General features: G+C 35.5%; 1 protein-coding gene across 2 annotated transcripts in view; it reads right to left on the bottom strand.

Annotated features, from left to right (window-relative positions):
• The window catches only part of gsk3ab (glycogen synthase kinase 3 alpha b), a 47,512-nt gene that overhangs the window by 26,806 nt on the left and 2,219 nt on the right, over positions 1–18,487 (bottom strand). For both annotated transcript variants that reach the window (XM_009292086.5, NM_131390.2), the window contains 4 exon segments: positions 6,212–6,399; positions 1,155–1,238; positions 937–1,047; positions 676–806 (listed from right to left, as the gene is read on the bottom strand). In XM_009292086.5, the coding sequence (XP_009290361.1) occupies positions 676–806; positions 937–1,047; positions 1,155–1,238; positions 6,212–6,399 (514 nt within the window).

Genomic DNA, 18,487 nt, shown 5'->3' with positions numbered 1-18,487 from the left:
TTTGGACTGTGGGGTAAACCGGAGCACTTGGAGGAAACCCACGCGAACGCAGGGAGAACATGCAAACTCCACACAGAAACGCCAATTGAGCCGAGGTTTGAACCAGCGACAGACCATTCTTGCTGTGAGGCGACAGCACTACCTACTGTGCCACTGCGTCGCCTTATAAAAATATAACATTTTGAAATATTAATTGGCCATAATATATCGGTTATCTGCCTCTAAAGTTATCGGTTATCTAAAGTTACCAATGTCGACCCAAAAATCCAAACGGTGCAGCTCTGACCGAAGTTGACAACGAGATATTTTTTCATGTTTACCACTGTGAATGTGTTTACTACAAAGAAATCTACTGTATATCATGAACTTAATGTGACCCAACTATATTAAAACGCCAAACTGCAGGGCTTGTCCAAACATCCAAGTCTCAATGATCTGCCGTGTTTTGCCATCAATGTCATGCTTATTTGTGTGTTTATTTTGTTACTAAGAGAAAAAGAGCACAGCACATACTCATATAAAATCTCTCTCAGCAGTGTAGGTGGAGCTGGGATTCTCACTAACATACCACTGCTCAGGTATTCCAAACTTTTTTACCCCCAAGCAAAGAACATTGCCATGAGTCTATCATCCTCAATATATGGGTCAGTTTCAGAAAAGCATCAGGACACAAACCTGCCAAAGTCACACAGTTTGAGTACAGCTGTGTCTGGGTCCACCAGGAGATTCTGTGGCTTGATGTCTCTATGGCAGACGCCTTGGGAATGAATATACGCCAGACTGCGAAATAACTGATACATATACACCTGAGAGAAAGAAAGAGAAAAAGTGTGAGGGAGGAACGACAGAGGAGACAGAGAAAGAGGTTATTGTTTATTGTACATGTGTATATGAATAGGCAATAGTGGCCGCAGTCATGATGGCACAGAGACTTACTTTGACATAGATAATGGGGATGGTGGTTTTGGACTTGTTGAAGTGGCGTGCCACCCTGTACACGGTTTCTGGTACAAAATCCAGCACCAAATTTAGATACACTTCATCTTTCTGAAGAGAGAACGAAAAGAGAATGCAGATTAGATTGGACAACAGAGAGAAAAAAAAAAAATACTGAAAAAAACAAAATACTGAAAAATCAGACAGAAAAAAGCAACCTTTTCTCCACTGGAGTAGAAGAAGTAGCGTAGCCTGACAATATTACAGTGGTCCAACTTCCTCATTATCTGTAGCTCACGGTTCTGTAGAGAAAGAAATGATGTGTGAAGGACAGCAGAGGCAAGGCATGAAAATCAGACATCTATCTTGCTTAATGCGTCCATGTGTGCAAATGCGTTTCTCTGACTGTGCAGCCCATTTGAAAACAGGTGCCACACGATCAAATCAAAGTGCACAGATTTCACTGCTTTTTAGTTTGCTCACAAAACTCAATTTAAAGCTGATGGCAGAGCTCTATGGTGTATGTAAAGACTGCTTTGCACTTAATTAAGTTACATTTTGGTTGATCTGTAAATTTCCATGAGCAAAAACATTAGAGCAGATTGCTTTAGTACTCTAGATCAGGTGTCAGCAACCTTTTTTCAGCAAAGAGCCACTTTTTTGGCAAATGCATTTTTTTAAAGAGCCATATGAGATATAATATATTGGCAAGTTATATGTTGGGCAAGCTACTTGAAAAATGTAGTGAGTTAAGCTATTAGCTACTCAAAATGTAGCTTAACTACACTAAAACCTACCCTCTGGGAAATGTAGCAAGCTAAGCTAAAAGCTACTAGCAGGGCTCAACAATAAGGACTGCCCGGTGGCCCGGGGCCAGCGTGCGAGGCGCTCTGGACAGTAGACAGAATTGTTACTGCCCCATTCGTAGTGCCTTGTCACAAAAGTTCAATTTGTCTGCGACTATTTGTCAATTGCATATGAATACAGTCTTAGAATTGAGAAACAGTTTGTGCTTTTAAGCCTTTAAATGCTACCTTCTAAGTGATGTAAACACTATTGCTTTCCGGTTCCTTCTATCTGATTGGATGTTGTGAGCATGTCGTTTTTTTGTAACCTGGTAAAAACCAGTACAGCGAAATTAATTTATGAGGCTAAAAGAATGTCTTGGAAGCAAAAATTTACGTGGGTACAATGCGAAGATAAGCTCATACATTTAACATTTTAAAAATATTAAATTCTAGATTCAAACACATTTTTGACACAATATTAAAAACATGTGGCTAAGAAATAGCTATTAACTTTTTTTTGGTGGGGCCAGTGAAAATATTGGCCAGGCAAGTAAAAATCTAAACCGCTGGCCCAATCGGTCCAGTAGAAAAAATCCTTAGCGTTGAACCCTGACTAGGCAAAAGTAGCTTAGCTACATCTATGCTATTTTTGCAATTTTCATTTTAAATCAAAGCAAGTTAAATCCAAGTCAATCATATCTTGAAATGGTCAATGAAACATATGAGGCAGAATTTTTCAGTTCAATTATTTACTCCAAATAATATGTTGTACCAAACAGAAGTCTAAAACAGCAAAAACAAAAATCCAATGAAACCAGGTGTGTCACACAAACAAAAATACTATAGTAATTTTTAGTAAATGAACATTCTTAGGAATGAGCATTTTATTGTATGGAATAACGTAGTAACAATGTAGTATCATTAGAAACTCCTCTCCCTCAGTCATCTTTCCATCAAGTTAAGTTTCCATTAAGTTTCTTGTGTTAGCCTAATTGGTTGGCGGGCGAATGCACCGACTAGAGCAAGGGGTGGCACCAAAAGTTTGTTGTCGACCACAGTAAAACAGGAAGAAGAAGAAACATATCAATCATATGGATTTACTTACATTGGCCCTCGCAGCTTCGTGAATGACGGTGCTGTCACTTACTGATCTGCAATCGGTAAATGTAGCTTGTGTGGTAGAATCCTATTTTACTTTTATTAAGAAAACAACAATGACAATATAATTTTGGCCTTAAAGCAACTCAAAATAAACGCTGATGTTTTGTCACTGATCAGTTAAGTCACTGATTTCGCTTAGCTGGTACTTTGCTGCAAAAGCTGCAAGGTAAGTTTCATAATGTCTCTTAACATTAGATTTTTTTACATGAGGAAATGCGTTGTGTGCAAATCAGACAGAGCTGAGCACCAGAACTTTCAATAAAAGCAAATGTTTCTGTCCACTCATTTTGAAACTTTCGATGTTCCTCATTTTTTTTCTTTTCTCCATCACCACTCATGAATGTTGTTTGAAATTAGGTGTGCGAGGTTACCATAGAAACATAAGTTGTTTGCCCTTTATTGGCGTTTTACTGTAAACTAACTTTATTCATTTTGCTGTAAGAAATTACAAGAAAGAAAGGTTGTACTTACGTATTTTCAACAAGAAACTGACGGTTATAATTTAACTGTAAATGTTAATGAAGGATAGCTGAAGAGCCATGTTTTTTTTTGGTCAAAGAGCCACATGTGGCTTGTGAGCCATAGGTTCCCTACCACTGCTCTAGATGCTCAGGCAGTAGAGAATGCATCTAAATGGAGACAATACCACCTATTCACCAAATTTTTAAACTTGAAGCATTAGTTCTCAGAAAAACTGTTAATAATTACTCGCCCTTATGTTGTTCCAAACCCCTGAGCTTTTAATTTGTCTTCAGAATGCAAATTGAGATGTTTTAGGAGAAATCCAGAGTTTCTTTGCAAATCCTGTCTTGTATTGCCTCATTCAAAAATTGAAAGCAGACTGATGATACATGCCTGTCAATCAAGATTGGTGGGCGGGGATAACCACTAGGGGTGGGAAACTTTGAGGACTCCACAATCCAATGGCCAGTACATCCCAATCTATTTTGAATACAGAATCAATTCTGAATTTTTCAGAAGATTCAGAATTGTTAGAAAATTAATCGTGATTCATCGCTTTTTTCCCTCCTACCTTTAATAGCCACACAGCTAATTTTAGGAAATTGAACTAAAAAGGACTTGTTGGGTTTATACACTTTGTTATGGCAGTGTACATACCATCAATACACAGTTCTGTGCAAACAAGTAGATTTTGCATAACAGGTGCCTGAAAATTCTGCAAGGCTTTTTATAAAGAAAATCTTATCTAAGACAGACTAAAATTATACATGCACACAATGAAATTCTCTCACTTGTCATATTGCATTACATCATGGTCACAAGCCTCCTTTACTACACTGAAGCCTATTGACTAAATATATAAACAAGCAATTAATATTATGGACTTAAACAATGATGCCATCACATAGGCTTTATGTAAACATAACCTTTTTAGTTTTGAAAGTTTATTAAGTTTAATAATCTTAAATAGTTTTTTAAATGTTTAAATAATCATGCTCCAATGCTGTTTTCAGATCTGATCAGTTGGCATCAAACCTCTCACAGAGTCACATGAGCAACTGCTAATGGTGTCTGTATTGTACCAATGTGTAAGACCTTGTTTGGTCAATCTGTTTACTCTGTTATGGGAACCAAATTGTGGAATGATTTACTTTTTAGCCTAAAATTAGAAAGTAATAAAGAGTTTCTAGTAGTGTTCTTAAAAAGTGGTTAAAAAAAATATTCAAAACTATTTTATTTTTATTTTACTGTTCATATTTTTTGTCAAGCCTCCCGTGGACAGGTGGTGAGAATTAGCAAGTCTGATAGAACACTTAGACAAATGCATTTGGTTGTCCAGTGCAATTGTGTTGTCCATGTCAAATAAATAAATAACCAAGACTAAGACTAGAAAGGCCCGTTAACACCAAGTAAAATAACTATAAATAACGATATTAGTTCCCACCATGCCTAATGATATAAACAAGTTTCTTTTCTAGTTTTAGTTGCTATTCAATTAGCATTATCCCCTTGTAACCAGCAGATCTAGTGTGCTACTTGATCATCTGACCAGTGAATCCTTATTCAAAAATATATTAATTTAATCAAACGAATTTAACAATCACAATCAGTTTAGTGAAATAAAAACAACAATCTTCTCCAGCAAGAATGCAACACTAAGACTCCGAGCTGGCACTGCATACCTGATGAAGTTTTATTTTTATATTTCAATTTGCTAGCCAGGCTTGCATAACTTTCTTGTATTTATTTAATATAACCTTTAAATAACCTTTGACAAAAGGAATTAACTTCAATCAGACATTCTCAATAATGCTGTCTGTAGCTTTAACTTGTGTAAACCCTTTAAATTGTAATGAAATGTAAAATATAAAAAGCGTTCTTCCCTTCAAAAAAAAAAAAAAAAAAGTAAAAAAAAAAAGATGAATTAAAACACCAGGTGTAAACAGGAATATCCCTCTCTTCTCTTGTAAAAGACCAAAACTCATAACAGCAGGTGAATACAGGACCCAAGATCCCACAAGTACTTATGATTCAGTGTTTCCACATTCAGAGTGGATCCATTTATATTTGGTATTAACATGCTTCTCGAATCTGAGATGAGACTGGTTGGCATTTAAAGCCTTGCGGGTCTGTCCTGTGCAGTTCATTAACATGAACCGTGAATACCCTAGGCACATATTTGAGTTCTTTTAAACACTTCACAAATTACTACACTAATGTAAGGTTTTACAGACCGTATGTGAAGATATATGAAAATCAAGCACTTAGAAAAATACAGACGGCAATATATTACACTAAATATGTAACCATAAATTCTAATAAATTGATCAATGATAGTCATACACATTGCATCGCATCTGTATAATATATAAGTGGAACAGAGTAATGTACCACAATACAACTAAAGTGAATAAAAGAAAATAATAAAAGTAAGTCCACTTACAAGCCCAGTTAAAATATTAATACCAAGAAGAAACTTGGTTCACTTTAAGGTCAGTTTGAAAAGACTGTGGTCTTCTATAAATGTGAAGTACAGTGTTTCCTCTAGGCAGCAGAACTTGGACAAAACAACTCGCTTTGGAGTCATAAGGCATTGCTTGCTGCTTTGTATTTTACGAACACTGCTGAAGATGGAAAAAAAAGAAGGGAGGGGGGGTGTTTTGATGGGATTTTAAAGCATTTTAGCTCTTCTAACTTCGATATTCAAGTAGTTGCTTCATGAAATATTAAATGTTTAATCTATCAATATGTCAAAACGATTAAAACGTGACATTAAAAGCAAGACTTAACATGCTTATAAAATTTTATAGAAACAGGATGTTTTATTATGTGACATAAGTTTGCATAGTTGAAATTGACTTTACCTTAAACCTCTTATCCTGAAGCACCTTCTTTATGGCCACCATCTCCTGGCTGTCGATGAGCCGAGCCTGATAAACCACTCCGAATGAGCCATTCCCGATCACCTTGATGTCCGTGTACGAAACCTCCTGAGGACGGTCGGGACCCTGCCCTGGTGTGGCTACTACTGTCGTCACTTTCCCACTGTCCCCTGAAGACACAACACAAGACATATTTTTAAAACAAAAAATTCAAATGGCTACATCCGAAATCGCAAACTTCCATACTATATAGTACGCTAAAAACAATATGCGAGATGTTCCCAGATGACCAACTACGTTTGGCGAGATTCTGAAATACGATGTGGTATGAGTTTCAGTCATACTACTCACATTCATACTGTATAGAACATACTTTTGTAATGGCCGTGTCGTAAATTCACATTCAAATGTAGTAGCTACTGGGTAGCAAGTGATTTCGGACGCAGCCATTGACTGAACGATGACCTGCTAAGTCAAACTGAATCGCAATGTTAACAGAAAGTACCGGAACCATTTTTATGTACATCAAACAGAAATGCTAAATGTATGCAATTGTTAAACGGCACCGTTGTAAGTAACAAAATCATCTACAATTGGCGGGAAATTTTTTTACTTCTATGCCATTGAGTAATAAATTTGCCGGAAATCAAGGATACACAGAAAGATATCTTTTGTAGGGATGCACTGATTCCGATACCTGGATCAGATATCGGTTTGATAACGCATATTTTTGCTTGATTGGGTATCGGCCAGGTGGTATCGATCCAAATCTGATCTTGAGCTATATTATGTGTCTTTTATAAGCCAACAAAAGCCATGAAGGTAGCCTATTATAAGGGCCTAGAAAGTTGTCATTAAGGCCTACTATATCCTAAAAGTTCCGAAGGCATTCTATAGCTTAATGTGAAGTACAGATGAATATTAAAGTGGTTAAATTCATGTTCAATTCAGTGATTCTTGTTGCCATGCCTGTCAATAATTCTTCATTCATTTACAATTCAAACTGCGTGTCGGATTCATGACAATACGTAAACTCTCCAAGACCATTTGTTCCTGTTAATATATTATATAGACCATTTCAATGTGGTCCTGTCATTGGCCCTTGAACATTTCCTGCTCATTACCAAACTATTCCATAACAAGGCAATTTAATCATAACCTTATGTTAAAACAGCCATCATAACATTATTTACCAATAGAAAAATAGAAAAAGTCTCTTTTTGGATTCCTGGAAGCTATAAAAATAAGTTTATTCTTCCGAGGGGAAAACTTTAAGTGCTGTGAATAGTTTGACAAGCCTGACTCACTGTGGTTAAAGTAGTTGATTAAATTAATAAAAGTGAAACTGATGGACCAAATATGGATTGTCATTAACAGAAAATTATTTTGCCTAATATAAGCTAAATATACTTTGAAAATGTGAATATTTCACTGTAATTTTATTTATATTAATATTTTTTTAACAGACCAGTTTGTGTTTAGATTAGGGTCGAAGGTGGTAGTCTATTACAGATTTCAAAGTAAGATCTTTATTAAAAAAAGAAAACATACGCTGACGAATGCACAAATAACGTCATCTAGTTTACAGCAAGCATCATGTTTTTAGTTAGATTGTGCCGTCTGTCATGTACAGTAGCCTTTGGGTCTGTTATTTTTACAAAAGAAAATTATTTGAGTTTATCACCAGAGGTATAGAAAGTGTGCCAAAAAAAAGACAGTATTGGGATCGGATCTGTATCGGTCGATACTCAGAATTTTGGTATCAGGAACGAATCCAAAAAATGGTATCGGTGCATCCCTAATTTTTACACACCAATTGGCTGTATTCCAAACAATAATTTAATTTTGTTAATATTTAAACTGTTCTCCCAAATTGTCTTTGCAATAACAAGTAACCAAAATAATAAACTTGATGGCACAATTATTAAGTTGTAGCATAAAACAGCAACTATTTTGCCTTCATAGTTCAGTAAAAAAGTTTGTACTGTAAGTATATTCAACTATTAAGAGGTGCAATTTTAGTTTTTTCTAATCTAATAACACATTTCTTATCTTTGTGATATTTAATAGTTGATGGAAAATCTGATTATGGTTATTTGTTGAATATTTTGAATAAGCAAAATTATTGAAATGAGAACATCATGAGAAAAATAAAACTTTTTATTACAAACTAAATAAAGTTAGACTGACAGTACAAATGTAAAAAAAAAAAAAAATAGCATGTTAAAAGAAAATAACTTGTATGTGTTGTAAATGCATATGGTTTTAAATAATGCAAAGTGAATAGTGAAAAAAGCAACGTTTTTACACATACAAACAGCACAAGACTTACAAGCAAAAAATTAAAATAAAAAGACTCCAAATAACTCATGGATATAACTCATTGTGTCAGTTAAAATTTCTGAATTTCAGAATCCCCTCGCCTTAATTTAGCCTATTTAATTTTTAGCATTAATAAATCACACCCCTTTAAAATGAATGTAACATCTGTGTCCCAGCATTTAGACTAATCCTACCAGAAAAATTATTCTTGGCAAAATGTGCGCATAAAATGTCATTGGTGTTGTTTAAGAAGCAGAGTGTTGGTGTGTGATGTCTGTGTAGCGATACAGTGCAGGATTGGTGGTAGACATGTTCTTCACTGCAAAAACACACTAAAATGGTGCTTGTGAGGCCTGTTCACATTAAGTACGATAAATAAAACTATAGAGTTCTAACCATCGTTCTGAATATAAAACAACAACAGAAGTTCAGATTATAGCGATAGAGATGTATAGAAACAATACAGTTGGATTTACGTTCGGTTTCTCAGCTAGATACTGGAATTCGGTACCAATCAGAAATTTTAAAAACGTCAAATCCCCACGAACATTTAAGCACTGTTAAGCACGTTCTTAAACAGCACACATTTGCCATTGTATTCACATGCTCAACAGAAATGACTGTGATTGGCTGTGAAGGTCATATGTTCACCGCTGTTTATTGAGTGTAAACACAGATACAGAGACACTGGAGTGTTTCAAAGTCACGTCGATCAGCTGATTTGTCTATAAGTTGACGGAGCGATCCGCTGATGAATATCAGCTTAAAAACACTTCAATGTCCCTGTATATGTGGTTACACTCAGTAGCAGTGATTTTGGTGAACTGATGACCTTCACAACATTTCTGCTGAGCACGTGAACACAATTGCGAATCAGCGCTATTTATGAACGTGCTCAAGAACGCTCAAATGTTCACGGGAAATGGACATTTTTACAATTGTAGTATCGATTGCTACAAAAATTCCAGTATTGTGAGAAACCTAGCAAGTAAACAATAAAACACTGGAAGACTCATTAGGAATTCTTCAAAATAGTAAGAAATCGTATTTCAAATTAAAGCCCCAGATGATTTTGTGGAGAAGCACTGCTTGACATTAATCTTTTCAAAGATTATGAATAACTAGAAAACAATTGGTTATTCCATGAAATAACGACAATATTATGCAAGCCAGGCTATCAAATTTAAGTATAAAACCAAGTACCACATCAAACGCTAATTTTATCATCTTTGTCTCACCTCCTTTGAAAGTGCTAAAGAATATAGTCAGTAGTTTTTATATCACTCCACTGAATAAGGCCCCGTTTACACTGTCAGGTCTTGATGCATATTTCTGATTTGTTGCCTATATCTGATTTTTTTTGCCTGTCCGTTTGCACGTTCTTTTAATTGTGACCCAAAGCCGATTCATGTTTACACTTGCCATAAAATCTACATCGTGCATGTGTAAAGGCGGGTTCTAGCATCTGCACCACACTAGACACGATGGAAGAAATTGTCTTGCTTTTAGTTCTGCGAAATATGTGAAGTTCGACCAACTTTAAAATGATCTTGTGGTAGAGTAGAGAAAGGGCCTTCATCACAGCTTGCGTCTATGGTTTATATATGGTGTCCTCCACAATTCAGAGGAAGTTGTGGGTATGAGAGAGATTTCGGGTCTGGTGAGAGAAAATTATGACTACTGACTACTTTTCTCCTCCATGTTTCTTCTGTTGTTGGTGTTTACCATGTCGGTGTCTCCACACACGCTCTTCCTTCTACGTCATTAAACCGCAGAGAAGTACCACAATGTTGCATGTTTATGACATACAAAACACAATGCCTCAATAAATCCGATCTGCCTGTTTACATGATAGTCGCACTGTCACATAATCGATTTATATCTGATTTATTTCCACATACATGGGAGGCCTGAAACCAATCTCTGAATATCCAAATGCATGTGTTTTTTTCATGTTTACACATTCATAAAAAGAGATCTGATCTGTCATATGAGCAAAAAATAAATAAATAAATATATATATTTTTTTTTCAGAATTGGTTTACATTTAACTTGCAGTGTACACGGGGGCTCAGATTTGTTTGATTAGATAAACACATTTTTTAAACAAGAATTTACTGGTCAGATGCGCTAGTAGCAGACTGGGAACACTTTCGTCTGTCAGTGTGGACAAAACCTATTTATTGCTATATTATAATTTAAGGCTATCTTGCTTTGTGTGAACGCGCCCTAACTGTATTAATTGTAAGTGATTCTGAGTTTTAATGGGTGGAGGATATCATACCACACTCAGTCTTGTCTTCGAAGCAACTTTTTGACATCACTGGACACGGATCGTGTGTGTGCCACACTTGGAGAGTAGTCAGTAAATATAAGGATTGTAGATTCTTGAAATCGGATGGGTGTCGTCTCTCTAGCTCTGCGGAGAATCTCGACACAGTCCCTGAAGTAGTGTGGTTTGGCCACAATTACTCAAGGTTTGCCACCAGGCTGTTTTACCTGGAGGCCATGGTGCGAGCGATCCACGAGTATCGTTAATTTGAAGGACCTCCTTTAACAACTTAGAGACTGAATCTGGAGAGCTTGAGCCTGGTCCTTCCACCGCGTTTAGTATAAGAGTTTCAAGTTTGCTCACTGACCTTTGTAATGCAGTCACATTATCCGAACATGTAGACAGCCCATGTTCGAAATGTTCCATTTTAGTTGCCGACAACTTCAGTTTTGACAGCCTGTAATTCCAAATTGTTGTTAAATTAGTCTGAAAGAATTGCTTTCAATACGGCAGCGTGGGGATATCATTTTTCAACAGTGACAGGATTTTAGCTTTTGTATTAGTCATTTCAGTCAGTTTCTCTGGCGATTTCTGATCATTACGTGAAGCCCCAGGCCTACTCGCAATAGTCTTTCCGTTGTAGGTATATTAATGGCAGACTTTTTGCCATTTACGTATTACTATGACCAAAACAGAAAGAAAAGTTGTGTAAACAAAGTATTAAATTATGTTTTAACATGAATTTCGAACACAAGACGCTCAAAATACAGTTAATCAAATTTAGTGGAGCTCACCCAAAACACAACCTATTCCATACCTGCTCACTTCCTTAACTTTATTAATAATGAGCTGCTATGCCATTTCAACTGAGACCAATATGAGAAACAATTTTGATCAGTCTGTTACTTGAAAAGACAAGTTTAACATTACACATTTTTCTTAAGTGATTTATGCAAGGAAGTACATCAGGCTTTAATCAATATGGGGCCGCAAACCAAAAATAAGGATGATTCCTCAAAACTACTCTTGCGTGTTTAATTGGCATTTATATTCTAACATACAAAAGCATCCTGCATCAAAGCAAGCAGCGTGGCAGCAATATCAGATCTAAAGCGGTTAGATCTGTTTGAACTCATCTTATCCAGCACGCTATGCCTTTTTGCCCCTGTGTCTGACAGGTGTTAATAGTAATTCAACACCCATGTTTAGATGAGGGTCCAAACACAACGGAACAACTAGCAGAGCTTATCACTAGGAATAGCAGAAACACCCTTGTGACTCTTTGAACTCAGATGGAGGGTGAAAAGGCAAAAGAGTGAGCACATTTCCACCTGTGGTCAAGAACAGACCTGAATAATAATTATGCCTACAAACAGAAGGCAACAATGATGAGGTTTTGTCCATCAACTCCTGTCAGTTTAGATAGAGGTGAAAGGCAAATTCATCAAAACGAGCTCTGTTTGAGTACATTGAGAATTTATCTTACTGGATCTCAGAGCTTAAAGTTAGATGCAATGCATTTAGCGATTTTGGTTTCCGCTACATTTATTCTTTTATGACGGGGTGCCACAACAAAACTCCTGTCGCCACGGCTACATTACAGCTTCTCATTTAAAACATTTAGTCTCTGTTGTTGTTTTTAATAGCTGTTATAATCGCACCAAAACAAATTAAAAGGTAAGTGAATAACAGCGGGAAGTTTTCTGTAACCGTTGAAGTAATGTGTGCTATTTGTTTAACTCTTAAATGTCAGGGGTCTTAAACTCCTGGCCAGCACACTTTTTTTATAGCACATGCCCCATGCAGCCCAGAAAAAGGTTAGTTTCCAGATGATCTGCCATGTTGCCAAATCTAGTTATTACAACCATTGTGTGGTTGGACTGAATTTTTAATACTATTATAATACTACTTGCAATTGTTTTCAATTAATTTGGTGGATTTTTCGGTGGATTTTTTTAATTTTATTTCGTTTTTTTTTATGGGAATATCTGACAACACTGCATCTATAATCTTAAACTTAAAAGCATCAATTTTTAAAAAGTAGTGTGTGGATAGTTTATTGCTGATGAGACAATCGCAATGATTATATTTACATTATGTAAAAAAAAAAAAAAAAAAAAAAAAGGTTGTCAATCAAATCCTATCGAAACAGTAGCATAATGATTTTCCTACTAAAATAGACCTGTGGAAGAACAGAAATGAAAACAAGGGACAAGATGAACATTATTGTTACAATAGCACTTTGCTATTTATTAAAGTGCATAATGCCGTGTTAATAGGGATGCTCAAAATAACCGATTAACCGACTAACCGACTAACAGATTAATGCATAAGGGGCCGATCGAATGCGCCTTTGCGTTAAGAGGGGCATCTTTTGAATGGTTTACTAACGGCCGCAATTGTTTTGCACGCGGCTCATCCCAGAGCAGAGCTTTTAAAGAGCATGGTTTCCGCTACATTCATTCTTCCATGGTGGGGACCAAAATGCATTCCTCCACAGTTACATTACCTATTCAAAACGTTGTTGTTTTTAATAGCGGATTAAAATCGCATCAAAACGTAATAAAAGGCAAGTGAATTATAACAGCGCAAGCTTTTCTGTAACCGCAGTAGTGCTGTGCGCTATTTGTTAAACCCTTTGAGGTTACGTACTGACAGGTGCATGATGCGTGAGACTAGCAAACATGACGTAGCTTTCAGCTAAGATGAACACAGTTTCCATAATTATACTTTATTTATAGAAAAAGGTCTGTGGCTCTGCATATAATCACTATCTTGCTGGAGTTTATAGCCTTTTCACTTCAGAACGCTTATTGCCGCTCTGTGGGTCTAATTGGAGACATTCATAAATATTCCTAGCAAATCTAATAAATGTTGGAGATCTTTAAAATAAAGATTTCGATTAAAAATGTAAAAAAGTTTTGTGATACAATAATAACAGCGTGGGCATTAAATAAATGCATATTTTCCGTGGAGCGAGCGATTTGAGGAAGTCTGCTATTTTTATTTGACGGAAAACGAAAACATGATTGAAAAACAAAAAAAAAAACTGCCTATGCCGGTTCTAAAAAGGATTCAGTCATTGTTTTTGTTTTGTAATATAAATAAATAATTTAAAGGGAAAATAACTTAGGGCAGACCTATTTATTTTATTCATTTTATTTAGTTTATTTTGTTCTTCTGTGCTATTGAAAACACAGCAGGTGCGTGAAGATGCTCTGTTGTTATGTTCTGTTATTAATATGCCAGCTTATAAATCAGTATTTTAAAATGCAATATTTAATGTGTCAGACACAAAAAAAACTTGTCAATTTGTTTAAAAAAATGTATAGTAATCTGACCAGTTAACTGTTAATAACTCATTAACTAGCAGCAGTTGTCGGTTAGCAAAATTAACCAAAATGAGCATCCTTAGTTGTTAATATTTGGAGGAAAATAAATATTCATGCTTTTTTGGAGTCAAACGCTTTGGACAACGCTTGAACAAAATTGAGGACCTTGTGAAAACGTGATTAAGATTTTAATACCTTTTAAGGGCCTTAATTTTCTCATAACTGATTTATCAACTTTTAATACTTTAAGAACCTGTGGACACCCTGATATAAAGATATATTGTGTTATTACTAGGGCTGTCAGAGTTAAAGTGCAATTCAAAATTTGAGGTATTTGGTAGATGATTTTGGGAGTCTTACAATGGTTCCAGCATCTACAACCGTGGTAAGGCAGAAGCTATTCTAACCTTTTAACTTTTATTTGAAATCTTTTTAAGTCATTAACTCCAGGAAATGTTCAGTCCAATGATCTGGTAAGTGAATGCATTTAAACAATCAGTCCTTAAGAACAGGAAGAGAGAACAAAGGCTCTGCCAGTTTTCAGTAAATTATTCATTTTAGTGTGCGTTCAGCTCTAACACACAAGTTGTCATATTCTGAGATTGGTTTTAAAGAGTGTGAGATCGCAAACGTCACGCTGTTAAATACAGACTAAATAGAATGCCAAGCAACTGACTAGATAATACACAAACTATGTTTTTCAACTGGATAAAGCAAACCAGTATCTCATTAGTAAAGTTGAATTGTGGGGACTGTAATTGAGATAAAATGCAGTGACGTACAAAAATTGTACAATAGGCATAAATCTACCTGTCATACGGATATTCAAAGTAGTGAATGTGTGCTCTTGACTAACTAAATCATACACTTGGGAGTGTAAGATAATATATACATTTTGACTCATTTTAGAATTTAAATTTTGAGTTTAATGCGCACATTTAACAAAAAAAAAATACAGTTGAATCGGAATTATTAGCCCTCCCTTTGATTTTTTTCTTTTTTTTTTTTTTTAATAATTCATAAATGATGTTTAACAGAGCAAGGAAATTTTCACATTATGTCTGATAATATTTTTTTCTTCTGGAGAAAGTCTCTTTTGTTTTATTTTGGCTAGAATAAAAGCAGTTTTTAATTTTTTTAAACCAATTTTTTTGTCAGAATTATGAACCCCTTTAAGCTATATATTCATTATAGTCTACTGAACAATTCAATGTTATACAATATTTACCTAATTACCCAAACCTGCCTAGTTAACCTAATTAACCTAGTTAAGCCTTTAAATGTGACTTTGAGCTGGATAAAAGTGTCGTGAAAAATATCTAGTAAATATCATTTACTGTCATCATGGCAAGGATAAAATAAATCAGTTATTAGAAATGAGTTACTAAAACTATTGTGCTTAGAAATTGAAAAGAAATATCTTCTCTCTGCTAAACAGAAATTAGGGGGGGGAATAAACAGAAGGGCTAATAATTCTGACTTGAACTGTACATATTGTTTTACACTTGCCGAAGACAGTTTTGCTTTTTATTTCTATATATTTAACTAACTGAAACAGTCAATGTGCACAAATGTTTGTGCTGCACAAATTGAAATACTGAATGTGTATACCATGATGGTTTCCAATAAATTAGTGATTAGGGGATAGCTTACCCAAAAATGACAATTTGGTCCTCATTTACTCATCCTTTATTTGTTTCAAACCCAAAAGATTATATTTTGAAGAAAACCGGAATCCAGTAACCACTGACATCCATAGTATTTGTTTTTTCTACTATGCAAGTAAATGGTTACAGGTTTTCAGCATTCTTTATAGTATCTTTTTTAGTTTTCAACAGAAAAAAGTAACTCAAAGGTTGGAAAAAACATGTGGGTGAATAAAGGTTGAGTTAATTTGCATTTTTGGGTGAACTATCCCTTTAATACAAAAGTATCTGTGTGAGTGTGCTATTATCACACTCTCTGAAAGACTGTTTATCACTTCAGGCAATGTAGCGCATCTCTGAGTCCAAGCAGAGTGGACATGTTCATTTATTTTTCATCCAACAAATCTATAACGATATAAGCATGTACGCTGAAATACTACATGACCAATCAATCAAGCCATATTAAAATCAATAAGACAGTTTTGCTGTACTCCTGATTGTTCTTAATGTTTTAAGGTTAATAGAAACATAAAATCAAATCTAAAATTAATATTGTTTGTTTGCAATTAATATTGTTTGTTTATCTGTTCACCTTTAGAAATTGTAGCAATGCTTTTTTTCCCTGAAAAAAAAAAAAAACATGGAACTTGTTGCTTACTTTTTAAAGCACTGCATACAGACTTATCGCATTAATTATCCTTAAATGTCTATTAAATTTTTCAGCAGCATCACAAAGCTCAAGGATTTAAATTTTGCATTTCTTCTCCCCAACTGTACTGATATTGAACCACAACTAAAAACCCGAGAGACGTCCTGAACTGTGAATTTTGCACACCATTACACCCTTAACGCACTTTGTTTCCACATGCATTGATGATAATGTTTGGATTTGTTGTGTATGTTGTTGGGTTTAGCACTTCAGAATGGATCTGTGTATTGTAGTATGCATGTAGTCAGATCTAGGTGGCTGTTTTCTTTCTTCCTTTTGCATGGTTTTCGATACATTCATTCTTCCATGGCGGGGCGCCACACCAAAATCCATCCCGCCACGGCTACATTACAGCTTCTTATTAATTCAAAACATTCATTCATTGTTGTTGTTGTTGTTGTTTCTAATAGCAGGTTATAATCGCACCAAAACGTATGAAAAGGTAAGTGAATTATAACAGCGCAAACTTTTCTGTTACGTAGTAAGGCTGTGCGCTATTTGTTTAACACTTTAAGGTGACGTGCTGACAGACTGACTGACTTACTGACAGGTGCGCAATGATTCAGTTATCAGATGAAAGGTATGGTAGCTTTCAGTTTCCATAATTATACTTTATAGTCTTAAAGGTCTGTGATTCTGCATACAAAGCCTTTAACGTTATCTTGCTGAAGTTTATTGCCATTTTATTTTACTCCAGGACGCATTAATGCCAATCTGTAGGTCCATTGGAGACATTCATAAATATTCCTAGCAAATCTAATAAATGTTGGCAACATACCCACAAAATAAGTGTACTAAATCGCACTTCAGCAGTGTTTATTTGAGAGTGCACAAGAAGATCTGCGCTTGAGCAGCGTGTTTGAGGGCGTGCAAGAAGTTTTGTGCACGAGCAGAGGAAATCGGCATGCAAGCAGAGACTGGTATGCTCATATTAACGTTATATAAACGCGATCCCGACATGTAATACTGCGCTCGCCACATTTCTCCATTTGTCACTCAAATAGAGCCATAGGTAGTTGGTAGATTTGTGTAAAAGACCTGCCGCCACAGCTGGAAAAAAATCCTAGAGGAAACACTGTTTTATACAACTACATTGTCATTGTACTGTATACTAGGGCTGTACGATTTAGAAAAAATATCTAATTGTGATTTTTTTTTAACCGATATTGCATTTTCGATTTGATTTTCAATTTAATTTTAGTCAAGCTTTAGCTCAAAATTCTATATCGAAGCTTCTTACTGCTAAAATGCAGTGTTATTTTAAAAGGAAAAGGAGCTGAAAATATTTTTTTATTATAAATTTTTTTTTAAATATTCAGAAATAAAACAGTGGTAAGTTAGGGCGTCATCGTGATGTTTTTTCATAGGGTGTAACCATACAACTCTGCAAACAACTCTGAAATTGTACTTTGCTGTTGCTAGCCACTAGATTAAGTGTCAATGGCAATACTTATAGTTGACATTTTTAGCAAGACACTCCTCATATAGCCACCTTTGATGCTGGTTGTTGTATGTCCTCATGCTGTAGTAACAATTTTGCGACAGCTCTTTACAAATTACCCGTTTTTACTTGGTGTCAATGACTTTGAAACCAAAATATTTCCATATTAGCTATGTGCTGCTTTTCTTTTTATTTTAATTCACCTACTAATGCTTCTAAAGCGGCAAATGCCAATCATCCCACCCGCTACTGCTTTTCTTTTTGTTTGTTTTATTGTGGGCTCACCGCATAGTTCGCTTGCGCATTTCTGATTGGGCAGAACGAAAGTGTCCTCACTCAATTTGGCTAGTAAGACTGTCACACACAGACGGCAGCCATGCATTCGCTCTGACAGGGGAGAATTATATAATATATACATATATATTTCATATTGCAGCCTCTTACGATTAGCTAAATCACAAGGTTTCAAATTGCAATTGTAATTCGATTTTGATTAATCACACAGCCCTACTGCATACATTCCTGCCTTGGTGTGG

This window comes from Danio rerio, chromosome 16, assembly GCF_049306965.1.
Source record: "Danio rerio strain Tuebingen ecotype United States chromosome 16, GRCz12tu, whole genome shotgun sequence".
Taxonomy (NCBI): Eukaryota; Metazoa; Chordata; class Actinopteri; order Cypriniformes; family Danionidae; genus Danio; species Danio rerio.
Note: the sequence above shows the minus strand (reverse complement) of the source record. Positions and strands in the feature narration are given on the sequence as shown.